Below are 13527 nucleotides of genomic sequence, written 5' to 3'. Positions count from 1 at the left end.
GGCAAATAACTCTTTCTCCTAAGAACGCAGTGTAGAATGTTAATCAGAGTTTTACAGTGTAATATTGTTCCAGACATGTGTTTGTGAATGCATCAATTTTTCTGCAATCTCCCTCCTGCTCTGCGCGTAATGCAGTAAGGAGTTGCAGCACAACAGAATGCCAATGATATGTGGCAGGTGTGAAGAAGGAACTGTTTGAAAAACACTGATGAAACTTCCTGGCTGTTTTCTTGGGAGATACTTTTGGCATATTTGCGGTGTTTGGTTTCAGCGGGATTGGTTTACAACTCTCCCAACTTAACAAAGCGTAATACAGCCTGAACTGGAGAAAAGACGTAACTGCTCACCTGTTTGATTTCCGTAACGTCCAATTGGACAAGGCATGGGAGCAGATGATCCTTCCGGGCAGTAGAATGCACGAGGGCAGATGACAGGATCGGAAGTTCCCACTTCGCAGTAGTGGCCAGGGGTACATATCAGACAGTCTTCCAATACACCTGCACCTGGTGAGTCTCTGTACGTTGCTTCAGGACATGGAATCTGTGAGGAGAATATAAGTACTCTTATCAGTGGGTGAGGAATATTAGTGGATGAGAAAAATGTGTACAAGTGCTTTGTTTAATGCACATGCTGTGTAAAAATAATTAAATGTGGGGAAAACTTATTTATAAAGTAAAGAATGTCAATCTTCCACTTTCAACCAAAACATGTGGTGACAGCCATTCTACCCCCACCCATCAAACCCACCCCAGTGCCTGGAATTTGTTACTGTACTCAACCAGCATATTGTATCCATCAAGATGGGCCAAGATTTGTCAAATCCAGCAACACTGATGAAATTTTATAAGAATTAAACATTAGAAATGCTGTCACTTATTGTTAGATGTATTTTAAGTCATTTTGTCAAGTTAATAAAGATTGAATCATAATGCCAACAACACCTTTCTCTAGGGTACAACACAACTGTAAGAGCCCGATATTTGTACTTCAATTTTTTTTACAATTCTTTTCTGATCTACCACCTGTGGGGGCTCACGTTAACCCTTTGAGAGCTGTAATTTTTCCCATCAAAATTTTAGTGTAACATTTTACCAATTTTTATGAATTTTTCTGTAATTTTTTCGATAATTTTGGACCAAATGCACATAACATTTCAATGACTACAATTTTTGACCGAAATTTCCGCACAAAATCTGAAAAATTGTCTAAATCTAAAAAAGTTGCTGGCTATGTTATATTCTGAAAGGCAACAAAAGTTGACTTTGGCACTCAAAGGGTTAACTTTAAGTAAAAGCTCTTGGAGTACGAAAAATTTTCACAGTGCTAGTTTTTTTGAAAAATCAAAAATTTCATTTTTCTCCATAGAGTTAACACAGGGATGGCAGTCATCAGCAATGTAGGGTTATTTGTTTTTCCAAGTTCAAAATTTTGCATGATGACCTCTAATTTTATTCTTGATGTGGTGAAAGAATGGTTGAAAGTTTCAATGAGGAAAGTTTGAGCAAAAGTTAGAGCCTTTCACATTCGAGGTGCATACAACCTTACGTGTTCACAAAAATACTGAAACAAGGCACATAGAGCAAGGACAAGTTCAACTACGCATATTTCATTACCTGTTCTGGACCATAGGATCCAATGAGTGGTGGATTTGAACCGTATGGATTGGTGATATTTGTTGGACAATAATAGCCAGCACTGCAATATCCATTCACTGTCTCCCGTTCTTCCAGACAGTATGCGCCAGCATCACACGGAAGACACTCCGTCACGGCACCTAGGCCAAGGCTTGGGTTATAGGTACCCACTGGACAGTTTAGTTCCTCCACAGTAGCTTTGGTGCAAGGAAAATACAATCACGTTTATACACATTTCACAACTGTAAAATATGTATTAATGCACTCGATATCAAAGTCTGGGGGTAAGTTCTCAAACTGCAGTATAAAAGTACATTTTGGATGTACAGGGGCTTGATTCAGCTCTGCTTCTGACCTTTTTTTGAAAACACATACTAATAGAAGTCTGTTCTTTTCCATCAGGAGTTATGGTACATGTATGTTGGAAAATATATTTTATATCACATTTACAAAACCTTTATTGCACATCACACAAATACATGTGCAATAAAGCCAAGATGGTGCAAACAACTTAATATACAGGGGGATTACATAAGCAAACAAAAGTAAAGTCACATTAAAGGGAACACATATCAGATGTATCAGGTATTAAGTCTGAAAAATTATGTATTTTGCATTGCTAATGACTAGATTTCCATATATTCTATAAAATGCAGAAAAAATTTCATCGGTCTAGACCAAACTGTGGTGTATCAAACATTAAAGATAAGCCAATGACGCAAAAATTTGGCAGAAATTAGTCTTAGACTATTCTTCTTTCTCGTCATTGACAATTCTCTAGCTTTTGAGTGAGCAGTTTTTTCAAATGTGAATGACATACCTTCAGGACAATAGTGTGCTTTTGTGCAGTCGGTTGCATCATTGACCGAGTGGAGTCCCGCCAGGCAGTACTTTCCGGCAGGGCACCTCTTGTTGGTCAGCATGTCCGTTTCAGACGTTGTGGTGTTGTCACAATAATGGCTGGCAAATATAAAATGATTGAAAAGTGTCAAGCAGCACTTCATCATGGGGGATAGTAGACATTAGAAACTTTGGATTGAATTTTTTTTTTAAATGTTGGGTTTTATGCATTTATACTTAAAATATGGGACCAGAATATACGCAAGAGATCTACCTGTAAATTATTTTTATTTCAAATCTGTAGTTTTTTCTCCAGCTCAGAAAACTCACAAAGTGCAATGAAAGAGGTACAGGTGACAGGAAGAAAAACTGAGGTACAGATTTTATCATTTTCGTCCCGATACTACAAATACTACATACCCAATCTGACAAGTCACACAATCATACTGGCCGTCCTTGGAATAGAAGCCAGTTCCACATTCCACAGGGTCATAGGTCGCGTTGCCACAGTAGGAGCCACCGGGGCAAGGTAGGCAGTCAAACTGGTACCCAGCGGGCTCACCGATGACAACGCCGTTTGAATCTTCACCGTAAGGCATGTATGTACCCGTTGGGCAATCAATGGGTGAGACAGACGCATACTCACAGAAATGACCTGTGTGGAATATATGAATAGTATGGATGAAAATTTATATTTCCTGAGCATTGAAAATGTAGAATGCACCACTGGAACAGTTTTTCGGACAATCACAATACTTAGCCGGTCTATGATTGTGTTGGCTCATTTTGAAGAATTTGGAGTAATCAAAATCATTATCTTTATTTTCATGAAAATAGAAAATTTGTCTCCATTGAGATAACAAAAGGTTTAGCAGCCATCTTCAATATTGAATATCTGTAAATTTCAGGTAATATTGTTTCTGGACTTCTTATCAACTTGAAATGGTGACCTTTGAATAGAGCTATTTGAGGTTACAAGTTTGTTACTTAAGATAGCTGCAGGCACGCAACATCAGACATCACTGCTTGCAATGTGGACAAATGTCGAGCAGCACAGCCCCTGTTGCGCATGTGCTGTTGTATTAAATAAAACATCTGTAACCGGGAACAGCGGTATTCTACAGAGGCAGTGACATATTTTGCAAATCATTGTTATTCCATAAATCTTGCACTTTTTCACAATATCTACACAATACTCAGTGACAGACAGAGACTTGAAACAAGCCATTGGCTGTGAATGAAGAGAAGTTAGCGACAACACCTAAAATGATGTGACTCCGTCACACAAGTACTTACCAAGTGTACAGTTTTTACACTGACTGGCGGCGCTGAGGCCCGTATGAGGGTTGTAGGTGCCGTTGGGGCAGCCGTACTGTTCAGCCACCTCTGTGCCAGCAGGGCAGTAATACGCCGGTGGGCAGATGCCACTCACGCTGGGCTGACCACCTGGTTGAATAGACAACAGTAAAAGTATTAGCAACATTGTAAGCATACGGAATGATAGAATCCCCTGAAATCAGAATACCATCATTTTCAGACAAGTGAACACAGGTTCACTCACTGAAAGTAGTACTACTACTGTACTTAGTAGTACTACTACTGTACTTAGTAGTACTACTACTGTACTTAGTAGTACTACTACTGTACTTAGTAGTACTACTACTGTACTTAGTAGTACTACTACTGTACTTAGTAGTACTACTACTGTACATAGTGGTACTACTGCTTTTCAAATGATATGAAAACAACATGTTAAAGATACCATTTTTATGACAAATCATTTCTGCAATATCACAGCCAATCATGTCACGGTTTTTCAGATATCGTAGGTGACATCAGTGTACTGAGATGCAGTTTCATTGTCAAGGTCTTTTCAAGAACTTTCCTGGAGGCTTCACAACTCAAAGGCTTTCAAGAACTTTCCAGGAGAGAATTGCCCCCATCCTGATCAACAGACATACTGACATGAGCATGCAGGGGAGATAATACATAAAACTTTGGTATTTTCAACTTCTTTTTCCCTCTCTTGTATTTCTTGATGTATTTGCAACAATTGTAGTCATGTACCATGTTATCAAAATTAAATAAAGATTACTATTTTTATTATTATTACACGAAGCATTCACATACCTAAACAGTAGTAGCCTTCTGTACATGTTGTGCAATTTCCAACTTCGCTGTTGTCGGCATTGGGTGAAAACGTCCCCGGAGGACATGGATAGCGATCAGGGCTGGGAGTCATCGGCGGACAATAGTATCCGGGCTTGCATGGTCTTGGAGGGTTTGTTGTGTTACCTGGCATGAGAAACCAATAAGTGTCACTGGAAATGCTTCCCGGAATGGTCGTACTTATAGTAATATATCAATTCACTGAGACTGATAATATTCACAACACGCTCAATAAATGCTGCTAAATCTCACTCACTTGACCAGAAATGTCATAGAAAAAATCATATAGAAAGCTGTGCCTATGAGAAATCACAGGTGACTCACCTGTTGCCCAGGTGCAGTAGTATCCAAGTGGACATGCTGAGCACTCATCGGCTGAGGTCAGGTCTGTTTCGCCAGTGTAGGTACCGGGTGGACATGGGTACTGGTCATTGGTGATGGTGCCGTTAGGGCAGTAATAGCCTGTAATTGACAAAAATAAATATTTAAGATAAAGTACTTTTTGAGGTCCGAAATCTCAGTGGATTTGACTCCATAGGTTTCTACTCTATTTCTGTGATTTCATCATCACAATGTCTTTCAAGGTGTAACATATATGGTAGAACGCCACATAAGGGACAGATGTTTGGACTGTCAAATTTTTTCAAATGATTTTCTGTTTTCTCATCTGGGGTATTATGTCATACATGTACATGTACTAGATACTGTAACAATACTCTCTATATCATGTAAAATTCAAAGAATTTCAAAGACTTTTGTTCAGCAATTTTCAAAAAGACTTTGAGGTCCAAAATACCATTTTCAAAATATCACTTTTACAATATTATATCTTTACATATCATTTTAAATACCATTTTTATGACATCATATTTGACCATCTGGTCACCTTTGAAATTTTTGGCTGGATTATCAATTTTCCAACACTTTCTAGGAGGCTTTAAAAGTTATGGACTTTCACAGATTTTCCAGGAGCATTCGGACCCTATAGATAAGTAATTCCATCAAATAGGATCACATGCTTGTTTAGCCAAACGACACTGCTGAGATCCCCAATACTTACCTTCTGCACAGGGATGGGTGCTGTTAGACTGTCCAGACCAGGGACACGACCTTCCCGAATCACACAGCCGGCAGTTGTAGCTGTGACCGGTTCTGGGATCAGGGTTGTAAGTTCCCGGGTTACAGGGAAGTGGTGAAAGCCTTGGTTCCACGGCACTGCCGTACGGACAGTAGTGGCCGACGGGGCAGTCTGTACATTGCTCTGGCACTGCAAGAATGAAAACACACACACACACATATGTTAGCAGTTAGCAGTCAACACCATTGGAAAATGCTTTAAATCATGCCTTGCAGAATATCAGACAAAAAAATTTCCAGGAAAGTATTGACGGTTGATCAACTTTTAGTAGCTTACGACACAATTACAAATTCGAGGACATTGTACAGTGCATTAGCATTGGAACTGAATGAGGCATGGGTTCTCTGAAAGCCGACATTTCAGATTATTTGAGAAGTTATACAAATTATATGCAGCTGTGATATTCATCTTCACACATTCATCAGTGAAACAATGAGTGACTGCATCCTGCATTCTGGCTGATGTGATAATTCAATGACTTCACTGAATTTTTAACCCTTTTAACCCGGCTCGGATAAAAATGTCCGCATGATGTCGTAGGGTACCAGGGGGTCAGGGTGCAAAGGGTTGAACTCTGAAGCATCTTGGCAGGTGTTATTAGCAGCACGATTATGGCTACCTACTCTGGAAACTTGGTAGTAACTTATCATTTTCTTCACTACCTGATTTCACCCGGTAATGTTATTACCGTCATTACATTGACTTGCTACCATAATAATACCAGATGTCAATAACCCCAAAAATGGCGACATCACCATCACTGTCAACTCTCGCATTTTAAATACTTACTTGTCAGGTTACGTTCATTGCTGTATGTGCCGACCGGACAGGCATTCTGGAAACCAGTCTCCTGTCCTGCCGTGCAGTAGAAGCCGGCTGGACACAGCTCACCCTCATAATCGCTGCCCGATGGACAGTAGTGACCGGCTGGACACACTATACATGCCGACTGAGATGTTGAGTTCATGTTTGGATTGTAAGTACCACCTAGTCAAAAAAAATGTATTAAAAAAGATTTATGATCAAATCAGAGAAAGAGATGTGAGTATGGGTTGACCATGCTTCCTGCAGAGATTCTGGTAGGTAGGTATACCTGTGACCATCACACTGGAATTTGATGAAGCAAACAGATCTAACCCTCTTTTCATGCTTATTTTCAACTTCCTCTGATGATATTACACTGACAGATAGACACTGTTGCCAACACTGATATCTGCAGACTTACCTGGGCATGGAAATCTTGTGGCATATGAAGTGCCTTTGGGACAGTAGTGACGCGCAGGGCAGGGCTTGTCCTCGTACTGATACTCACCAGGTCCAAGACAGTAGAAACCTTTGTACAGGTAAAGAAAAAGAAACCGAAAAAAATTGCAATAATTTCATCACTGTGAACTGACTCACTCACAACGGTGTGGTTTAGATATTGACTTTCTATGGTTGAATCTCTTTTCAATATTGAAAATGGCTGTAAAAAAACTAACCCTATTCACCAGAATATTTTGGCACAACACCCATTGTCTCAAATGGTGAGTGTGGACCTGTTTTACAAGGGGTGGAGGATGCACAGGTCAAACACCACCACAAAGTTTCAGGTCTCTTTAGTTTTTATCAAATTCCATACTAGAATACAGGTTACTTGACAGAACACAATAAAATGATTTCGTGTAATCCTATATTAAGTTTTCTAGATTTGAGTCCACTCAATGCATGAGTTATCTGTTACATTCTGTGAATGTGTGAACAGTCTGTGAGAGGGCGTACTCACTAAAAGGTCACAGTACATAGGATGTATAGGTACACTAGTCACTGACTTACCAGCTGGACATTCCGTACAAGCTTCAGCCTGGTTCCGAGATCCATTCTTTGGGTTGTAGGTACCCGGTGGACATGGGTAGTAAGCCACTCCATCGCACCAACCACCCCACTCGCATAGACCCTCTGCCGGGCTGGGAGAGGTTGACGCCTCAGGACAGATGTACCCCGGATTACAGGGATCACACTTGACAGATCCCGGTGCGGACCATTTGCCTGGTGCACACTCCACCGGAACTGACGGATAAAATGAGGGTCAGTCAGTACTTTGATAAAGTACGCCACAGAGTTCATCGGTGTGTGATGGGTAACAGATCACACAATAAACCGGTCTGTTATATCACTGAGAAAAATGCAGGGTCGTGGGTCATCACACCTGGTACATTTCAATGATTTCATTACAAGTACAGTATACGTGCTCATGCGTCATAATGTCAGAGGTCATTGTATTGGTAAGTTACACACACTCAAGTCCTCATACAACGAGACATATGCTAACTTTAAACAATCATATACCTCAAACTTCATAAAGCAAGATTTTGCATAGACTTCATGGATTTACTGATGTGTATCTAGAAACAAGTCATCGTTGATGACACAGTCCCCACTTGTTAATCGGTACTTTGATTACAGGTCCTCAAAGAGGATAGAGTCCTCTTCATTAGGTCTGTGATAAAAATATTTTGAATGAATTCGCTTGATACATGTCTGAGTTATGGTTCAGGACATGAAAAAAATCGTAACAAAATGGTCACACAGCGGCCATATTGGATCGCATCACAAAACAAATTGATGTGCATAGCTATGACATTGGTCGATGTCGTTGTACCAACTTTGAATAAATTGGTCAAAACATGCGGATATGCCTGAGAAATGGCTCTGTACATGAAAAAATCGTAATAAAATGGCCGCCTGGCGGCCATATTGGATCGTATCACAAAACAAATTGACGTGCATCTGTATGACATTGGTCAATGTCCTTGTACCAACTTTGAATAAAATCGGTTGAGATATGCCTGAGTTATGGCTCTGTACATGAAAAATCGTAATAAAATGGCCGCACAGCGGCCATATTGGATCGTATCACAAAACAAATTGCCGTGCACAGCTATGACATTTGTCAATAAGCTTGTACCAACTTTGAATAAAATCGGTTGAAACGTGCCTGAGTTATGGCTCTGTACATGAAAAAATCGTAATAAAATGGCCACCTGGCGGCCATATTGAATCGTATCACAAAACAAATTGATGTGCATATCTATGACATTGGTCAATGTCCTTGTACCAACTCTGAATAAAATCGGTCAAAACATGCCTGAGTAATGGCTCTGTACATGAAAAAAATCGTAATAAAATGGCCGCCTGGCGGCCATATTGGATCGTATCACAAAACAAATTGATGTGCATATCTATGACATTGGTCAATGTCCTTGTACCAACTCTGAATAAAATCCGTCGAAACATGCCTGAGTAATGGCTCTGTACATGAAAAAATCGTAATAAAATGGCCGCCTGGCGGCCATATTGGATCGTATCACAAAACAAATTGACGTGCATCTGTATGCCATATGAAGTAATCCTTCTATCAAGTTTGAATGAAATCGCTCCAGGCATCTCAGAGATATCTGCGTGAACGGACGCACGCACGCACGCACGGACGGACGCACGCACGCACGCACGGACGCACGCACGGACATGACCAAACCTATAAGTCCCCCCGGACGGTGTCCGTGGGGACTAATTACATTATTGTCTGTGTTGCTCGCAATAAGTACGCTTCAATGTTCATAATACATAACAAAAGACACAGGTCCTCAAATTTTTCATTGAGTTGTGAATGTGTGAGATTGCATGACTAGACACAATCTTGTTTCTCACCTTCCTTGTCAGAGCATTCATATCCTGCTTCACATAGTGTACAGTTTGGTGAGGCTAGTCCGCTGTAGTATCCGGTCTCACATGGTTTTGGACCCTGTGTGGTGGATGGACAGTAGTATCCAGGCAGGCAGTCTGTGCACTCTGTCTGCCTCCCAAAGGAGTAACTACCAGGTGAACACTCAATTCTACAATGTAATGGAAGGTTGTCTTTTTATCTGACATAAAGACTAAGACTTTGGCTCCTGTCTTCAGAATATTACAAGATTTTCATTCATTATCTGCCTTAGATAACGATAGTGACGATGATTGTTATGATCATGATTATCATAATGATGATGATGATAACAATGATGATGATAATGATAACGATGTTTTTGTTGATAATGATGATGATTACAATTGTGATGATAATGACAATGATGATGATGATGACAGCAACAAAGATTATAAGACAACGATGATGACGACGACGATGATGGTGATAACAATTACAAAGATGACACTGACACTGATAGTAATGATTGAGCAGATAAGCACTTATATAAACTGTAAGTTGTTACAAAACTCAATTTGACACCACAGTAGTGATCTCTACCATCTGTGGTGAAATTGATCAACTTGAAGCAGGACCTAAAACCACCGTGACTAGACTTCCGAATGGGGACTGAAAAAAAGAAAAACACTTGTGCTAACAATTCTGTTTGGTTCTAAGATTCAGTTACAATATACTTACGCTTCGTCTGAATCCTTGCGTGGGCATTCATAGCCTGCTGAACAGGCCAGGCATCTGGATTGGTTACCAGTGGAGTAGTAGCCGTCCACGCATTCTATCTGGTCGTCGCGATTCGTATACGGACACATGCTGCGAATATTTAAAGTGCACAAATGGGTCAGATTCACAGTGTAGTAGCATATAGGGTTCTTCATGATATTATTTTGAAATGAACATCATGAGCAAAGGAATGCAGATAAGCAGTATACTGAACATTCTGTGGCCCTTTTTAGCACCAAAGATATCTACTTGTGGTCCACTACACCCTTGTTAAATCAAATTTAGCGATGTTTCTGATTGATCACAGAGTCAACATCCTGCAGTGACGTGGATTGAAAGAAATTTTGAAATATGGTGTTGAATTCCAAATGAGATTTTCTGAAATTATTCTAGCATTGGTCAACACAAAACTGTGTTTTTCAATTATTTTTTTCACTGTAAGTCAAGTGCAAGTTCTTGCTCTACTTCCAAAAAAATGTTTCAAACCTGCTATTTAGCTTGTCAACACATTGTCTACACATGTACATTAGAATGCACTGTTATTGTTTACATTTATATGCTAGTCTGGACCAGAATTCACTCAATCAATAATAATGCAGTCTACACGTGTACAGGCTGAGTTGACAGGCTGAATATCGTGTTTCTCACCATGCTATGGGGAGCAGAACAAGAAACTGTAGAAGAAATCATAAAAAGTTAAAGCTAGTGGCCAGTTAATGCAAATATAAACAACTGTCGTAATGTCAAGATGATGAAACATCATCCAAGTTGGGAGAATGTGGGAAGACTTACTATCCTGGAGGGCATCCGGAACAACTGGTTTGCTGTCCGACGGAATACGTCCCCGGTTGGCATTGGTCCTGGTAATTGCTGTCGGTGTACGGACACGCATAACCTGCAGGGCAGCTTGTACATTCCGTACTTCTCGATGTGCTGTACTCGCCCGCTTCACAATCCCGGATGTCCAGGCCATCTGCGTTCGGGCAGGCCTTCCCAGCAGGGCACGGCGTACAGGATGTTGCGTTGACGTCGGAATATGTGCCTGGTTCACAGGCTATGACAGTGTCCGTGCTGTAAAGGCAACAATAGTGTCATCTTAAGGTAGTATGCACCTCCAAAGTGAAAGACTTGAACTTTTGCTCAAACTTTCCTTGAGGAATCTTTCAACCATTCTCTTTCAAAATCAATGATAAAAGTTGGGGGTCACCATGCAAATTTTGGTACTAGGGAAACAAATAACTTAAGATTTACCAATACTTAGAATTCAAAATGGCTGCCATCCCTGTGTTAACTCTATGGAGAAAAATAAAATTTTAGAATTTTGAAAAACTAAATCAGTGAAAAGTTTTCTCACACCAAGAGCTTTAAAATGACCCCCCAAAAGTGGTATATCAAAAATGAATCGTAAAAGTCCCAACTTGTGTCCCCCAGGCACATTCTACCTGAAAATGTTATGGTTGATGAAAAATTTGTATGAACATTCAGGTAGATATTCTACACAAATCTAGCATGGTACTTGATTAACACACCAAATGACAGTGTCTTCTTAAAAGGTTACCCTGGTAAATTTTACTGGGGTTCCCCTTTTGTATCATACTGAAAAGTCAATCACTGTAGCTTATCCTGAGCATTTTAACCCTTTCACCCCTAGTTCCCTGTGTACAGGTCTAACTTTACCATAGAAAACAATGGATTTGGGTCAAACTATGATGGTGAAAGGGTTAAACATGTACAAGCTGACGAGTTCCCTTAGGAAAATCAATGCAAATTGAAATAACAGGAGAACAGCCATGGTACCAGGGCTCTCATAGCATTTGCCTAGCTTCCCAAACCTCCGCAAAACCAATGATACAAACATACTTTAATTTGAAATAGGAAAAATATGGAATTTTTTACAAAATGGGGCTAAAGGTACAATGCCACTAAATCTATACAGAGAATGGTGAAAAGTGATGTAATCTTGTGAAAATACTTGAAGCGATGACCACAGTAACGATGGCATTAAAAAATAACACATTGAAGCCCTATTAGCTGTATCTTTTATGCAATTTTTTTAATTGGATGGTTTGAAATCAAAAGTAATTTACATAACTTGTAAAAATGCTTTGTCAAAGAGTGACCGCATTATGTTTTTCATATATTGGTGACACAAATACGACAAAATTTAATACTCACATATTTTTGCATTTGCAAATCAAGTAAAACTGACCGCATCAATTGAGAAATACAGAGTATTTCAGCTACAAATGAAAAAGACACTTACGTGGTACTTGGACAGTAGTATCCAGGATCACAGTAGGTACAGGTTAGAGCACCCCCAGTGGCATACGTCCCCGGTCCGCAGGCTACCATGGTGGACCCAGTGCTACCAACAGGGCATGCAAACCCAGCCGGGCAGTCAGTGCATGATGTGGAACCAGCGTCGCTATACTGACCTGAAAAAAGGGAAAACGCAGACAACAATATAGATTTACTACTGCTCTGTACTTGTAAGAAATTTCCAAATTTTCATATGTTAATGAGACCCTCTTTCATTAGAGTGAAGATTGAACCTTAAAACAACATGACATGTTTGCCTGTAATATCTTGTGAGTCAGTTAAACCAAATACCCAGTATTCAACCAGCGCTTGATATGTTACAAAATGCAAAGCTTGTTACAAATTTCACCAATAAATAGAATGATTTGAAACACTCTCTCTGAGCTGATCAAACCAGACTACCCCTAGACATCTTGTAAACTTACCTGCAGTACATTCTGTTGGAGAGACTGTTGGGTCTGGGCACGCACTGCCTGCCTCACACTGCTGACAGTTTTGATTCAATGGATCATCATTGTAGTAACCGGTGTTACATTTGACTGGCAATGTTGTGGTAGAAGTACACTGATAACCTGCAATCAGGATAAAAGAACAAATGTTGAAAAATCTACATTAGACTGCAGAAGACTGCACCCAGACTCAGCAAATTAACAGATGAATATAATAATAGGGGGCCCACAGCTCCCTATGGACCCCCTCAGGAATCTTCATTGCTTTCACATTGGACATTGGACCCTATGTTCTCTAGTTACACTGAAGAATCACACTGGGGTAGCTGTGTTAACCTTTTGAACTCTATTGCCCTGACCTTTGACATTATATGGAGACTTAATCTAAGCAGGGTGAAAGACTGAGAAAGGTGTCCATTCATGAAGATCAACCTGTGAAACATGTCACCCCCCTTAGAATTAGTATCAATGTTGTCAAAACAATTTTCCTGGTTACACTAGATATGGCTCCAGTGT

The 13527-nt window shown here is 40.1% G+C and overlaps 1 protein-coding gene across 1 annotated transcript in view; it reads right to left on the bottom strand.

Moving 5' to 3' along the window:
- LOC139130273 (fibrillin-2-like) overlaps window positions 1-13527 on the bottom strand; it is a 71769-nt gene that overhangs the window by 23628 nt on the left and 34614 nt on the right. The window contains exons 10-25 of the mRNA XM_070696027.1: window positions 12988-13134; window positions 12507-12678; window positions 11036-11314; window positions 10205-10333; window positions 9472-9656; window positions 7597-7830; window positions 7007-7114; window positions 6571-6768; window positions 5704-5910; window positions 4968-5105; window positions 4605-4769; window positions 3771-3920; window positions 2895-3129; window positions 2455-2594; window positions 1614-1831; window positions 348-540 (exon numbers count right to left, since the gene is read on the bottom strand). Of these exons, the coding sequence (XP_070552128.1) occupies window positions 348-540; window positions 1614-1831; window positions 2455-2594; window positions 2895-3129; window positions 3771-3920; window positions 4605-4769; window positions 4968-5105; window positions 5704-5910; window positions 6571-6768; window positions 7007-7114; window positions 7597-7830; window positions 9472-9656; window positions 10205-10333; window positions 11036-11314; window positions 12507-12678; window positions 12988-13134 (2898 nt within the window). The remainder of the gene's footprint in view (window positions 1-347; window positions 541-1613; window positions 1832-2454; window positions 2595-2894; window positions 3130-3770; window positions 3921-4604; window positions 4770-4967; window positions 5106-5703; window positions 5911-6570; window positions 6769-7006; window positions 7115-7596; window positions 7831-9471; window positions 9657-10204; window positions 10334-11035; window positions 11315-12506; window positions 12679-12987; window positions 13135-13527) is intronic.

This window comes from Ptychodera flava, chromosome 3 (genome assembly GCF_041260155.1).
Source record: "Ptychodera flava strain L36383 chromosome 3, AS_Pfla_20210202, whole genome shotgun sequence".
Classification (NCBI taxonomy): domain Eukaryota; kingdom Metazoa; phylum Hemichordata; class Enteropneusta; family Ptychoderidae; genus Ptychodera; species Ptychodera flava.
The sequence above is the reverse complement of the archived record's forward strand: the minus strand, read 5'-3'. Positions and strand labels throughout refer to the sequence as shown.